Source organism: Equus quagga, chromosome 5 (genome assembly GCF_021613505.1).
Source record: "Equus quagga isolate Etosha38 chromosome 5, UCLA_HA_Equagga_1.0, whole genome shotgun sequence".
NCBI lineage: Eukaryota > Metazoa > Chordata > Mammalia > Perissodactyla > Equidae > Equus > Equus quagga.
The window spans coordinates 44,440,329-44,455,226 of NC_060271.1; the positions used below are offsets into that span (position 1 = coordinate 44,440,329).

The 14,898-nt window shown below is 58.6% G+C and overlaps 1 protein-coding gene across 8 annotated transcripts; it reads right to left on the reverse strand.

The window, feature by feature from the left end:
• Positions 1-120: 120 nt before the first annotated feature.
• RNF207 (ring finger protein 207) lies at positions 121-14,113 on the reverse strand. 8 transcript variants are annotated; one of them, XM_046662861.1, is made up of 18 exons: positions 13,624-14,105; positions 13,339-13,529; positions 12,519-12,651; positions 11,219-11,363; positions 11,042-11,123; positions 10,892-10,967; positions 10,687-10,812; positions 10,183-10,229; positions 9,833-9,905; positions 9,677-9,745; positions 9,167-9,235; positions 8,970-9,067; positions 7,990-8,176; positions 7,631-7,897; positions 7,312-7,363; positions 6,877-6,994; positions 1,848-1,928; positions 121-958 (listed from the first exon to the last, which is right to left on the reverse strand). In XM_046662861.1, the coding sequence occupies exons 2-18, from the start codon at positions 13,527-13,529 to the stop codon at positions 787-789; spliced, it is 1,986 nt and encodes a 661-aa protein (XP_046518817.1). In that variant the 5' UTR covers positions 13,624-14,105; the 3' UTR covers positions 121-786. The 8 variants fall into 8 exon arrangements, 6 of the variants coding, with proteins under 6 accessions (XP_046518817.1, XP_046518818.1, XP_046518819.1 ...); XM_046662862.1 differs by having other exon boundaries at positions 7,631-7,816; positions 13,624-14,096; XM_046662863.1 differs by lacking the exon at positions 9,833-9,905 and having other exon boundaries at positions 9,677-9,713; positions 13,624-14,113.
• Positions 14,114-14,898: the final 785 nt, after the last annotated feature.

Consider the following 14,898-nt stretch of genomic DNA (forward strand, 5'->3'; position numbering starts at 1 on the left):
GCATCATTTTGCCTCCCAAACTTTAAATTTTAGGTCATTCAGGTAAATTTCCTTTTTCAGCATTTATTAAGTTGCACTCGATAAACAGGATACTGTGTAGGAATGGAAAACTAGAGAAAAGTTGCTGCAGAATCATGCTTTACTCTCGATAGATGGTGAGCACAGGAGAGGATGGCAGTCTGGGAAAGCAGTGGAGAAGTGGCGATGGTCACCGTCTGCCTGCCGCTGCGCCGCTGCTCCTCTGCTTTCCACGCTCGGCCTTTGCCGGAGAGGGAGAAAAGCTGGAGCGAAGGTTTTCCCTTTGGCCAAGTCAGTGCTCAGATTACTGGGTGGACCTTGCTAGCGATGCCCCGGCTAACAGTGGGGCTGTGATTCGGGGAAGCTGAGGCACGGCAGGTGCCGCCCCGAGCTGGGGTCTTGTTTTCTGGGACTCAGACCCGCCCTGCCTGACGGGAGCGTGCCCACCTGGCGCTCTGCACTAGGGAGACGCCGGATGAGCAAGGGGCTTGAGGCTGGATGTTCGCTCATGTCACGTTTTCCATGTGGACGGGCACTGCGTCCCAGGTCAGTGTGATGAGGACCAAGACTTCATGGGATGTGGACACAGGGAAAACGAAGCTTAGCCCACGCCGAAGAATCTGAACTTGGGCCTGCCAGAGGGCTTCTGGGCTGATAAATGACTCCCCTTTCAACACATGATGGTGATGGAAACAACCTCCTCTTAAACGTCCTGGTCATGATGTATGTGTTGTAAAATGCCCAACCCCCTGGGACCAGTCCTATCTGCTAAGTGGGGCGCTCTCTCCATGTGGGGACGTCACCCCCGCTTCTCAGTTTGGGTCTGTGAGGATCTTTATTTTTCAGTGGAGGCTCTTCTGTGAGGCTGTTCGGAGTCCGGCTGTTTGCTCTAGGCTCTGAGGTCTTCTCCCTCTTTTCCGTGACACTTACCGGATCATTCCTAAGGGAACACTTGGACATGAGCTCTTGTACTCCGCCCCCCATTTCACTGCACCCCAGCACTAAAATCCACTTGGGCCAAGGCTTTCAGAGTGGAAAGCCTTTCTGGAAGGCACCAGTGGTGACCACATCTTCAGACCCAGAACTGTATGTCTCCTGAAGGATTCTTAATCTTGTTTCTGATGATTTTTAGTTGCCAAAACATCAGCAGTTCAGACTGTTTCAGCAGCTTTTGACAACAAGCTTTGAAGTGACACTCCCCTGAAGCATCAAGCTGAGCTAAGCGTGGTGCCAGGGAGGGTGGGACTAGTTTGTGCTCCGTCACCAGCCTTGCTGTGGCTCTGGACCACAGCACGCCTCTCCACGCCCTCTGGGCTCTTCCAGCTCCAGCTTCCTACAGCTCCCTTCTCCGCCCCGTGACTAACACGTTTTACTGGGAGCAAAATACTGCAGGGTCAGCCTGTGACAGTGACGTGTCTGCTCCTGCACATTCTTTCCTTCCTCTGCCAAGTGTTTTGGCAGCCACTGTGGTTCCAGTGACCGGTGATGCTCTCACCAAGAAACAGTCCTCAGTCACTTGTTGTCACAGAAGTGTATTTGCTCACTTGGCGGAAGTACCTGTGGCTCTTGGGGATGTGAGCGGTGCGGGCAGCAGCCACGGCGTCCAGAGTCATAGAACACGGGTCATATCCGTCAAAGTCACATCTGTCATCTAGGAAGTCACTTGTTTGAAGTCACCGTCCAGATTAAGAACCATATTTTATAAACTGAGGCCCAGCTGAGGCTGCAGAGCTGGTCAGGGACAAGCTGGGGTCTGTCTTCGTCCTGTCGTCTGTAGCTCTCTCTCAGATTAAATCGTTTGCTCTCTGGGCTTGGAGGGACGTGTTTACCTGGCCTGGGTATCGCCGCTCACGCTGTCGTCATACATGTTTTGTGGATGCTCTGACTGGTCATCCGCGGGTGCCAGAAACCTGCGCCAGAGAAAGCAGTTACCGGGAGTCTTGAAGGAGCAGAGCCAGCCCACTGCGTGTCCTTAAGGTCACCCTGCACAAGAACCAGACTTGGGCAAACACTCAAGGGCTTGCCCAGGGACTCCGGCCTCAGATATTTACGAGGGCGGGCGAGTCGCCAGGGCCGGGGCTGCAGTAGTGGACGAGAGAGGCCGGGCCAGCTCCGTTCTGGTTGAGGAGCCGTGCCACGGTTGGGAAGGAGGCAGCGCAGGCCCAGGCGGTGGGGAGTGACAGTGAGAAGGCCTGCTATATAATAGGGTGGTTTGGGACGGCCCCGCTGTTGACATTCAAGCTGAGGCCTGAGTGACAAAGATCCACTGGACGCTCTGAAGCAAGAACGTCCCAGGCAGAGGCCCGGAAGCGGGAGCCAGTCCAGCCCTTTGAGAAGTGAAAGGCCATCGTGACTGAGGCGTGAGGGGCCGACATGGTTAGAGAGGGCAGGGAAGGTCCCGAAAGGGCTGTCAGGCCCCGGCGTGATGGGAAGCAGAGGCTTTCAAAAGACCGCGGGCTGTGTGACATGCTGGAGAGGTTGGGCGCGGGGCGGGGAGGGGGGTGGCGATAGTGGCTTAGACTGGGGGTGGCAGTGGAGACAAAGCAGGTAGACTGAGGCAGAATCAAGTCAACAAGACTGGGGATGGGTTGGAAATGGGCTGGGGGAAAGAAAGGAATCCAGGATGTCCCCCAGGCCTTATACTTGAGCCCCCAGGTGACTGCGACGCCGTTTATTGAGGTGAAACAAGAGTAGCGTGTTCCAGGGAGGAAACTGAGTTCTGCAGGCCGTCGTGGGATTCGAGGTGCCTGTGAGACATCCCAGCAGAGACCCCCAGGAAGGGGCAGTGGCGATGTCTGGAGCTAGGGGGAGGGATTGGTGGTCCTCTGCATCACGATGGGGTCTTACAGCCAGGGGACCAGATGCAGCCCTTTAAGGAGAGGCAGTAGGATGAGAAGAATGCCTAGGACTAAGCCCTGGGGAAAAGTGACACTTGGGCATTGAGCCGAGGAGGCAGAGCCGGCCAAGGAGACGAGGGAAGAATGGCTGGAGAGGCAGGAGGGACACCAGAGTGTGGAATGTCTTGGAAGCAAGAGGAGAGCACGGCGAAGACGACGGACAGTCCACGCTCAGGAGTGCTGCTGAGAGGCCACGGGATGTGGCCGAAAGGTTGCTGACGATGGGAACAGGAGCGGATTGGGGGGCGGGCGGGCTCAGGTGGGTGCGTGTGGTTGGAGGCTGGGGTTGCAGTGGGTTGCCAGCAGTGGGAGGGGAGCAAACAGAGGCAGCAACCCCAGACATCTGGAAAGTAGGACCATGAAGAGGGGCAGGGATGGCCTCCCTCCTCGCCCCCAACCTCCAGGAGCTGGGCTCCAGCCTGAGCTCCTCTCCGTTTGCTGATACTGGCTGCGGACGGAGGCCGTTCCCCTGCAGACACGGCTCTGCCAGCGTGCCGCCCCTTGCAGATAGGCAGAAGCACACTCCTTGAAGCAGAGCACACAGTGAAAGCATGCAGATGATAAGAGCAGGGCTTAGCATGTGCACACAGTATGAACAAGCTGGGTAGGCAACACCCAGAACGTTGCCTCCACCCTGAGGCCTCCCAGGATAGTCACCAGCGCCACTGCCAACACCAGCCAGAGGTTAGTCTGCCGGGTTTTGAGGTTTTATAAATGGAATCATACAGTATCTGCAGTAAACCACTTTGAATGTCAGCCTAGGAGGAAACATTGCAACTAGTTCTACGTGGACAGAGATTTGATCAAAACTGTGCAAAAGGTATGCTAAGTTTAACTTCTCAGTGTGACGTGTTAGTCACTTAAGGGGCTGGCCTGGTGGTGTAGTGGTTAAGTTCATATGCTCCATTTCCGCAGCCCAGGGTTTGCAGGTTTGGATCCTGGGCACAGACCTAGCACTGCTTGTCAAGCTACGCTGTGGTGGCATCCCACATAAAATAGAAGGTTGGCACAGATGTTAGCTCAGGGCCAATCTTCCTCACCAAAAAAGAAAAAAAAAGTCACTTAAAAGGTGGCCTGTCAGTTCTGGATCTATATGGCAATTGCACACACACACTCTAATTTTCCTCCTTCCCGAAACTATTAAAGGGACCAAAACAACAAGGGGGAAAGAAAAACCTCTCCAGGTTGAGAACTGGAAAGGATAACATCAAAATTTTGGGAGCTGGACAGCATGTGGATGAGTGGTAACTAGCAGATCTGAGGAACCTGAGTTCGAAGCAGACAGCAGGACGAGCTGAGGCTCGACCACACCACAGAATCCTCAGGGGTCCAGAAACTGGCACCTCACCTCTGCAACAGGGAGGGTGGGGCTGAAATAGGAAGGCCCATGACGGTCAAGGTCCCCTCTCCCCCACTCACAGAAGTCTAAAGGGTGAGTCTCTGAGAGGGTCCACCCCACAGGTGAGGGCTCCTGAAAACCAGAGAATCAGGTGTGCATGCCAGCTCCAGATGGTGACCTTCTAGGAAGGAAACCGGGAGGAGACCTGCCATGGACACTGGGGCATTCCAAAAAGCAGCCACAGAAGCCCTGTCCCCCAGGCCCCTTCAGGGAAGCACTCCCCAGGTGCTCAGGGCTTCCAGTCTGCTCCCCTCCCCCCAGATGCTAATATGAGCAGAAGCTCAAAGATTTCCTGAGATCTAAGAAGAGCTTTTTTGTTTTGTTTTGTTTTTAAGGAAGATTAGCCCTGAGCTAACATCTGCCGCCAATCCTCCTCCTTTTGCTGAGGAAGATTGGCCCTGAGCTAACATCCATGCCCATCTTCCTCTACTTTATATGTGGCACGCCTGCCACAGCATGGCTTGCCAAGCGGTGCCACATCTGCACCCGGGATCCAAACCGGCAAACCCTGGGCCACCGAAGTGGAACGTGTGCACTTAACCGCTGTGCCACCGGGCCGGCCCTGAGAAGAGCCTTTAACATGGAAGATGGAAACCTACGCAGATGAAAAGTAACTTGTAAACAAAAGCCTTCCGGGAGAAGGACACTTAAAAACCAGACACAAAAACACCTATCTGCCCAAAGGGGAAGATGCGTGTCCATGAAACGGCAGAATGCTGAGGAAGAACAGTCAGGGTACAGAAAAGAGCTCCTGGACATGAAAAATGAACATTTAAAAAGCTCCTGGACAGTAAAACCAATTCAACATTTTAAAAAGAGCTCTTAGGGGCTGGCCTGGTGGCACAGTGGTTAAGTGCACACATTCTGCTTCGGCGGCCCGGGGTTCACCAGTTTGGATCCCGGGTGCAGACACGGCACTGCTTGGGAAGCCATGCTGTGGCAGGCATCCCACACATAAAGTAGAGGAAGATGGGCACGGATGTTAGCTCAGGGCCAGTCTTGCTCAGCAAAAAGAGGAGGATTGGCAGTAGTTAGCTCAGGGCAACTCTTCCTAAAAAGAGCTCTTAGAAATTTTCTTCAAAAATAAAGAACTCATGGGGCCGGACCTGTGGCCGAGTGGTTAAGTTTGCGCGCTCTGCTTCAGTGGCCCAGGGTTTGCTGGTTCGGAACCTGGGTGCGGACATGGCACCACTTATCAGGCCATGCTGAGGCAGCATCCCACATGCCACAACTAGAAGGACCCACAACTAAAATACACAACTATGTACCACGGGGCTTTGGGGAGAAAAAGGAAAAATAAAATCTTTTAAAAAATAAATAAGTAAAAACAAATAAAGAACTCAATAGAAGGGTTAGAAGATAAGTGAGGCAATCTCCCAGAAAGGACAGCAAAAAGACAGAGATGGAAAACAGGACAGAGAAGGGAAGGTACTCAGAGGGCCAGCCCAGGAGGGCCAAAGTCCAATAATGAGAATTCCAGAAAAAATCAACTAACTAGTTCAAAAAGAAATATGCCCAAACTGAAGGACAACCTTGGAAGCTAGAAGACAATAGAGTGATGCCTTCAAAGGAAAATCATTTGCAATCTAGAATTTCAGTCTAGAATTCCATACCCAGCAAAGCTATTGGTCAAGTGTGAAGGCAGAATAAAGGCATTTCAGGCTTGTGCCAAAACAAACACCTCTTGCACACCCTTCCTCAAGGAGCCACTGGGAGATGGCTCCACCAAACCATGAAAGAGGGAACGTGGGATATAGGAAGCAGGAGATCTCGGGCACGAGCCCAGCAAGTGGAGTCCCAGGAGGGTGGTGGAGGGAGAGCCCAGGCTGGCCGCTGTGCACCAGACATACAGGGAAAACAGCCCACCCTGGGGACCCAGTGACTTGAGAGACGGGCACATTGAGGACCTGCCACCAAGATCCCTCTCCCTCTGTAACATCTTTTGATGCCCACATACGGTGCTGAGAACCTGGTCTAGGTTCTTGTCTAGACCTGGCTTAACCACATGCTAAGGAAGTTCTGCTCTCTCCTCCATGTCCTGCTGCCTGGATCAGCTGAGGACCCTCATTATACCTCCAAGAAGTATCTTCTCCTTTGACCTACTCCTGGGGGCTAGAGGTGGGCGATTGTGTGCCTAGAAGCAGAAACTCAGAGCAGCCCACTTGCTGTGTTTTTTCTTTCTTTCTTGTCTTTTCTTTTCTTTTTTTTTTTTGCTGAGGAAGATTTGCCCTAAGCTAACATCTGCTGCCAATTTTCCTCTTTTTGTATGTGAGCTGCCACCACAGCATAGCTACTGACAGACAAGTGATGTGGGTCTGCACCTGGGAACTGAACCCAGGCCGCTGAAACAGAGTGCACGAAACTTAACCACTAGGCCACTGGGGCTGGCCCTCACTCTGTGTTCTTGCAGATGTCCACCTGGTCCTCTGCCCAGATGCCCGATTAGAGCCCTTATGACCTGGCCCACTGACTTCCCTGAAAGGGGCTCTTCCAAATGTGTGGTGCCTTTCCCACACACATTCTGAAGTGTCTTGGCTCCCCTGGGAACACCTCCAGTCTCACCTGGGCTCCAGCCGCTCCTTCACCTTGGCGATGGAACGAACATAGGGCGTGATCTGCTTGGTGACGGTGGTCAGGTAGGCATTCTCCTGCTTCAGCTGGAGAAGGTCATGGAGCTGGGCTGGGGGGCCAAGGCCAGAGCATTGGGTCTTGGCTTCAGATTTTAACTCTCAAACCTCACACCTAAGTATCCCAACTATTTCAGTGATCACCTCTTTAATCAAAGAGTGAGGTCAGACTTGTGGGGGCATTCTACTTACTGAATCCTGACCTCAGATGCATCATTTTGGGGCCAGTTGGCAGCTGTGAGGCAAAGTCAAGAGCTAAGGGGAGGAGCATGGGGGTTGGTGTCTGGTTAGTGGGTAACTCATTCCTGCCCCTGCTAGCACGTGTGTTAGCTCCAGGACAGGGGTGCACCCAGAAGCAGCTGCGTGGGACCTTCATAAATCTCCTGCTCGTTCGCCACCCGCTGGGAGGATTCCTCCCAAATCTGAAAGAGAAAGTAAGCTGGATGTCGCATGGGGCGAGTTGTAATTTCCATGGTGGCATTTTTATCCTCTAGCTACTCAGAGCCTTATGGGACCCCTAGCCAGTTCATGTGGTTCCAGGCAGCAGACCAGCTTCTAGAGCCTGGCACATGAGGGCCCCCTGGGGCACCAGGCCAAGGTCCTCGTTCTCCCCCTTCCTGTCTTGGAGTGGCCCATGTATGTGCTGACGGTGGGGCTGCAGGCGAGTTGGGTGTCTTGGGAGGGGCTACCTCCTGGAAGACCGCTCTCATGCCCTCCACGGAAGTGTACTCCGAGGCGATCTGCGCATCCACCTGCAGGGACTTGTGCAGGATGTCTCCCATGATCTCGGCCTTGATGAGCGAGTGGTGCTTGGTGAGGTCCCGGTGCAACTCCTGCACCTGGTCCTTCAGGTTCTGCATCTCCGTCTGCAGGCGCTGTGCAGAGAGCCCGTGTGAGCACCTGTGGTTCCTGCAGGCTGTGTCCACTGCCAGGGACTCAGAGGGATGGCTTCCAGGCTGGGTGACCAGGACTAGATTAGGCCATCGCTGCACCTTGATGAGGACAGGCTGAAGCCTTTCCCAGCCTGCAGGTACCTGGCCCCCCTCACCTGGTAAGAGTCCTCATAGTGGCGACAGTGTTCCGTGAAGGGTGTATCCTCGCCCTCGGCCAGCAGCACCTTGGTGCTAATGGACCGGTGCAGCGTGGGCTTTTGGACTGGTGACTTCAACATCTTTCCCACCGGGGAAGGGCAGCTGGGCCCCATCAGCACCTTGGGGCCTGAGCCCCCTGCTAGCCTAGGGGGAGAACCAGTGTGGATGCAGGTGTGCGGCTGGGAGGGTCTGCCCCCCATCCCTGCAGCCTCCCAGGGCTCTCTCAACCTGGACGAACATCAGAACCAGGTGGGAGCCCTGCAAAAGCCTGATGCAAGGCCGCACCCAAGGCCAGGACATCAGCATGGTATTTAAAAAAATCTCCAGGGTGATGTCAGTGTTTAGAAAGAGTCCCTCAGGATGTCATCAGGGCTAGTCCGGAGTAAACGGTATCTTCACTCACACACACTGGACCTTGCCAGTTGGGCCTGATGCCCAGTCTCCCTTGACTGCGGCTCTCGGGCCTTTGGCACACATGTCCAGCTTGGGTATTTCTCCCAATTCCTCCTGGGGAGGGGAGGGAGGTGTCTTTGCTCTCCAGTCTAGGGTCCTGGAAGTCAGGCCCCACCCCAAGCTGCCCCTTCCCTTCCATCCTCAGGCACCACGCCTGGCAGCCACAATCGAGGCTGGTTGGGGGCAGCCCCCACATCCTCTCCGTCTTCCCGGAGTGGCCGGGGCAGGCTCTGCTCCAGGTCTGCCATGGGCTTCCCATCTGAGGCAGCCCTGACGGCTGTTTCTCGGCTGGGCGGACTCGCCCTCCCCCGTGGCCATCGTCAGTGCCCAGACCCTGCGCTGGGAACTCAGCGAGGCGGAAAGGCCGGTGCTTGGCTTTTCCTGGCCACTTGGCGGCCCTCCCTGCCCGATGGGGACCTTGTGCCATCCGGGTCCCCCCACCCCGGCCCGTCCCTGTGGCGGAGAGGGCACCCCCGCTGCTCACGTGTGGGGGCCACCCCCAGCACCTGCCGCCCCGTGCGGTGCCAGCAGCAGCAGCGGCTCCAGGCAGCGCGCGAACTCAGCGCGGTGGTCGCTGGCGATCTGAGGGGTGGGACGCGGCCATGAGGCAGCCTCCACACCCTGCCGGCCCGGCCCCCGGCCCCCGGCCCCCGGTCCCCGGTCCCCGGGCCGCCTGCGCACCTTGCTGCTCTGCGCAGGCCGGAGGCGGTGCGGCCGGGTGACGACGCCCTGCAGCCTCTCCATCAGCTCCTGCGCAGGTGGGCGGGAGGGCGCTCAGGGGTGGAAGGTGGGGGTGACAGCGAGCGGGGAGGCCCGAGGGCAAGCCTATCTTTGGCAGTTTACCTGATGTCCGTTGGAGGCTCCAAGCCGTCCCTGAGACTGATCTGGAACCCCACCCCACCCTGCCCCCAAATCCACAGGAAAGGTTAAGGTAGCCAACTCCAGTGGACACTCTGCAGGTGAGGGAGTGGAGGCTTATGTTCCCTTCCAGGATTGCTGTCCTTTTAAAAGGGACTCAGCTGGCCCCTTGAGGGTTTGTAGATGATGGCATGGAGGAGGGAAAGGTAAGCCCAGGGACCCCTGTCCAGTCCTCCAGGTGACAGGCTGCCAAGCCCTGAGATGGCAGTCTGGGGTGCGCAGGATGGGCTCCTGGTGGGGAGGGGAGACCCTGCAGGAACTGGGGGTACTCACGTAGCCGAGGTCCAGGAACTCGGCCTTGTTGGCCAAGCTGAGAAAGGAAGAGCAGATGACCAGGTGAACCTGCGAGAGGGACACTGCTCAGTGCCTGGCCCGGGAAGGGGGCCCTGGGGCCGGGGTGCCCAGCTCTGCACCCCTAGCTCCCCTTACCTGCAGGGTGGGCAGCAGAGTGGCCAAGTGGGCGAGCTGCTCCTTGAAGGCCTTGTCCTTCTCTTCATACTGGCTGGGGGAGGGGCAGGCAGCCTCATCTCCAAGGGGAGGGCTGCCCACCCCCACCTAGGGGGGGCCTCAGAACCGGGCAGTTCCATCTCCCCACCAGCTTTGTGTGTCCTTCCCTGTCACCCTTCCGTGCACCCTGAACCACTCTGCCCTCCTCATCAGGTGGACACCTGGATGTCTTGCTCCCCAGGGAGGGGCGGGGCCTGCCCAGGCCCAGGCTGTGAGCTAGGTATATGGATGGAGGCCAAGGGGCAGGGGGTGGGGACCCTGCCACCACTCACCTCTGCACAGCCTGCAGCAGCAGCGCTTTCCTCTCTGCCAGTTTGTCCTGGGAGAGACAGTCTGCTACTGACTGAGCATTCCAGCCCTGCCACCTCCCAGCACCCTCCCACTCCCCTGGGCCCAAGCCACACAGCTGGTTGGGCCGGCTATCCCTCCGCCCTACCTGCCCTGCTACCTGAGCCAGAGGCCTTCCTTCCTGCATCCCACTGCCTGAGAGCCCTATGCCCTCACCTTAAATGTCACCTCCTGGGGGAAGTCTTCCCTGACCACCCCCCCCCAACCCCACCCTTGCAGTACCAGCCTCGGGCAGGCCCGGCACCCCCTCTGGAATTCTCCCCAAAAATGATTAACTCCTGGAAGTAGCTCAGTGCTTGGGTCCAACGCTTGCAGCCCTACTACGCTGAAACTCCACAAGGGCTCCCTGGGTCTGGGCTAGGTCGTGGTGCCAGCCCACGGCTGATGAGGGCGCTCGGCCTATGGCTGTCATCCCCCCTACGCCTCACCTGCATGCTGCCGAAGAGGGCGTGGATGGCAGCCTCCTCCTCGGCGGCGCTGCGGCGCACCTCCTCCACCATGGCCTGCAGCAGCGCGATGGCCTCCCGCGTGGCCGTCTGCAGGGCCTTCACGGCCTGGGGACAGGGCGGCCTCAAGCTTGTGGACGCTCTGGTCCCCGAGCCGGCCCCAGCGCAGCGGGCACTCCATGCTCACCAGCACCGCCTGCTCCAGCCGCTCGCAGCCCTGCACGTACGCCGACTCGAGGTCCACGCAGTGCGCCCGGCTCTCCCTGCCAGGAGCCCGCGAATGAGGTCCGCTCCCAGCCGCCCCCTGACCCCCTCACCTCCCGCTCCCTCTACCCACCCCTGCATGTCCCGGAAGCAGCAGATGCACAGCAGCGACTTCTTGTCCGTGGAGAACATGATGTAGGGCTCGGCGTGCAGCGCTGCGGCGAGGGGGGCGGTGAGGGCTCGGGCAGGGCCTGCCGGCGGCCCGGGCCCCGCCCCTGGTCCCGGTCCCCACCCCGCACGCTGTACTCACTGCACTTCGGAAGCACGTCGCGGCTGCGCTGGCCCAGTGCTACGATGTCGTGGCACGCAAACATGCGTGCCCGGTGCGTCTCGTCGCGGCAGCGCGCGCACAGCGGCTGCCCGCATGTGTTGCAGAAGTACGTGGTCTCCGCGTCCTGCAGACAGACCTGGGGCTCAGCCCGCCCAGGGGCCGCGCGGGAACTGCAGCCTCCGCATGTCATTGTGCGCCTCGGTCCCAGCCCGGGGCAGGTGCGTGGCCAAATGCAGCCCTTTCGTGCAATCCCGACGCCCAGCGCTCTAATATACCCAGTTTACAGACGAGAACACCGAGGTTCAAAGAGTAGGTAAGTAGGTCCAGGGAGGGGCAGAACCCCGAATGGGCTTGGGAGGTGGTTACACGGGGTGGGTGTGGGGGCAGCGCAGAAACTGCATTGGCAAAACATTTTACCTACAACAAAAATGTGTGGGTGTGTGTGAAGATTTCTCAAGCCCCCCTTGGCACCCTCAATAGTAACCAAATGTCAGTGCTCCCCTTGGCCATCTGGAGTCAAAACTTGGCTGGGAGGGGAAAGGGAACGAGGGCCTGCAGGTTCCCTTCCCCAGGCCAGACCCAGGGCTGAGTCCAGGACTTGGGCTATAGCTGTGGCATTGACCCCAGCAAGGGCTATGAAAGCACAGACCCCAGCTTCTTACTTTGGCATTCAAGGCCATTTTCTCCCCTGCTCTCCCTACCTCCTGGAGGTCACCTGTGTACTCTGTGTCACACATATCCCAGCACTTGCCCAGCACACCTTGAGCTTTTGCTCCTGCAGGGCCATCCTCCCGGGACTCAGAATACCCCAGCCAGCCTCCATAGGCCAGAGTCCCAGGTGCCCTTCACAGCCCAGCCCGAAGCCCAGACTCTGCTTCTTGGCTTTCCTAGACTCAGGGGCAGATGGCTGATCCCCACCAGCACACTTCCCCTTGGGCTGTAGGCAGCTGTGCACAGTGGACCCTCAAGGACCAGCACTGGACTGCCCTTCCTGTGCCAGTTCACAACTCCACCCTGAATTGGGGACCAGTAAGCGCTCACCAAATTACATGGCTTGAACCTCTGTCACCATCTGGCTATTGGCTCAAGTCACTTGTTCTGGGCCTCAGTCTCCCCATCTGTAAAATGGGGCCCACATTTGGGATCCAGGGTGCCTTAGAGAGGTGCTGGAGAATCCACTGATGGGTAGTCCTCTGAGGACATGTTGGGCGCACACTGAAGCATCAGAGCCGTGCAGCCTCACACCCTCGGCTCCCCGCCCCCTGCCCAGGCACCCTGCCTGCTTGCTGCACTCCAGGTCGCAGTTGGCACAGCACACCACCTCCATGCCATCCCCTGAGCTGTCCACCAGGAACTGCAACAGCCGATCCACTGGAGGGAGACCACTGGGGCCCTTCACCACCGTCTGGTGTCTGCGGAGAAGCTGCAGCCAAGATCCAGAGGCCCCTTCCCCATGGCTCCCTACCTCCACTCCCACCCCCCACATTCCAGGCTGGAACTAAAAATAGGGCGGGAGGTGGGGTGCCTGCAGGCCTGGCATCTGCTATAAATATTTCAGCCAGTGCTCACTCCGACCCTGTCCGTCTCCCTGCCTGCCCAGGCCTGGGTGAACGCTGGGAGGCCATGGGGTTGGTGACCCTGGGTGTCAAAGGCAGAGGCCTCCCCTTAACCCTCTCTCACTGCATTGGGCAAATTTAGCCCCCCAACCCAACCTGAGCCAACATAATCTGCTTATGTTGCCCTGAGACTTCAGGGACCCCCAAGTGAGGTGCTGGGAGTGTCTGGATGCTGTGCTGAGACCCCGTACTCCAGCAGTCCCCAGCTACACGACTAGGCATGCGCTCTAGCCCAGCACTTGCCCCCTGATCTTCTGTGGGAGGCCTTGGGCTCCTAACCCCAGGCCTCAGCTAACCTAATCTGGCAAATGGGCGGGAGCCTGCGCGTCATCCCGCGGAGAGGTACCGGCTGGGTGCCGCCTCTCCAGCCTCCTCTGCCAGGAGGGAGTCGGAGCCTTGCCCTCCTTGCACTTAGGTCCCGCCCAGGCGGAGCCAATCTCCCCTCCTGGTTGGGGGGTGGTCCTGGGGGCTTCCAGCACTCACTGGCATAGCGGGCAGGCGAGGCGGCCGTCGGCGGCGCGGCCGCGCAGGCAGCCGGCGCAGAAGTCGTGGAAGCAGTCCAGCAGGCACGGGCGCTCGTACTGTGCGTGGCACAGCGGGCACACGAGCGGGTGGCCGCTCGCGGCGTCCAGGGCGCCCGGGCCCTCCAGGGGCGTGAAGATAGCTCCCGACATCTGCGGGGACAGTGCAGGAAGGCGCTGCGGGGGCGCGTCCGCGGAGGCCAAGCCAGCTCCCGCGACCCCTGTCGCGGCGCCCGCTCCCTCCTACCTCTCCGGCCCGCACCCGACGGGGCGTCCAGCGGTCGTGGAGCGAGGAGCAGCTAGGCCCGGGGCTGGGGTCTGGCGTGCCCGGCGCAGAGAATGGGCAGGGGGGCTTGCGGAGGGCCGGGCCCTGTGCCTGGCCTCCCAGTCTCTCCGGCACCCGCTGTGGCCCTTGAAGGTCAGGCTGCAGGACCGGCAAGGCTTCCTACCCAACGCCCGGCCTCCCCTGCCTCCACCTCTCCCACCTCCCCTCACTCCCACCGCAGGAATTCCCCTCCCGGTGTCCTCTGGGTGACCTGCAGAGGACACCCCTTCGGTGCCGGCGCTCCATGGCTCGGGCGCGGTGCTCCGGTCCACCCTCCCCAGGCCGGCCGCTGTCCCGCGGCTCCGGCCACCGCCACTCCGCCCTCCGCCCGGGAGGAGGAGAAGAGGCCGTAGCTGGAAGGGACGGCGCCAAGGGTCCGAGCTTCGGACTGGACCCTGCCCTGGATGACAGTGCCCAGATCACGGAGCTCTGGAGCGCCTGCAGAGGCGGCAGGGGGAGGGCGGGCGAGGCCCCTGGCTGTGGGCTCAGAGGTGCAGGGGCTCCCTGGCAAGGCCAGCTCCCTCCCGCCAGACTTGGACAGGAACGGGAATGGGTCTGCGCGGCCCCATTTCCTCGACGGCCGATTGGGGAGTGCCAGAGAGCAGCGGACGCCCTTCCGCAGACGCCCCAGCATCTGAGAGAGCGCAGGAGAGGCCTGCCTTGGCTGGCTCCGGGCTCTCAGCCAGGTTACCGACCTCTCAGAACCTCAGAGCTTGGGTAGAACAGGGCATCCTCCCCGTGATGGAGTGAGACTTCAGTGGAATAACGCAGGTGAAGTGAAACACACAGCCTGGACTTCCAAATGGTTGAGGTCTCACCCCTATCGCCAGTCTAGTCCCCAAAAGGGGTAGGTTTGGGTGGGAGGGTGGGAGAGGAGGCTCTGAGCCTTTCCAGCAGGGCCCCTATGCTGTTCTTGGCCTGGTGAGTGCTCGTTTATCCCAGTGTTATTTTCCTGAGTGCCCCTCTCCCTAGGCCAACATTATCTGGTGTGTTATCCTGAGCTCTCAGAAAGCAGCCCCTGTCTATGCCCCTCTTGCAATCACAGTCAAGCCTGGAGTCTGACCCACAGAAGGTGGTCAATAAAGTCTTACTAATCAGTTAGAAAAAACTCAGAGACAATATTCAAGCTGGGTTTTGAAGGATGAGTAGGAGTTTGCCAGTGGGAAGAAAGCAACTGAATTCTAGGCAGAAACTACT

Coding starts and splice junctions, on each gene's coding strand:
- RNF207 (XM_046662861.1), bottom strand. CDS start 13,529: ATGTCGGGAGCTATCTTCACGCCCCTGGAGGGCCCGGGCGCCCTGGAC. Junction 9,746..9,832: donor CTCTGCTGCCCACCCTGCAG/GTAAGGGGAGCT, acceptor TCCCTCTCGCAG/GTTCACCTGGTCATCTGCTC. Junction 7,364..7,630: donor TGAGAGCGGTCTTCCAGGAG/GTAGCCCCTCCC, acceptor TTTCTCTTTCAG/ATTTGGGAGGAATCCTCCCA.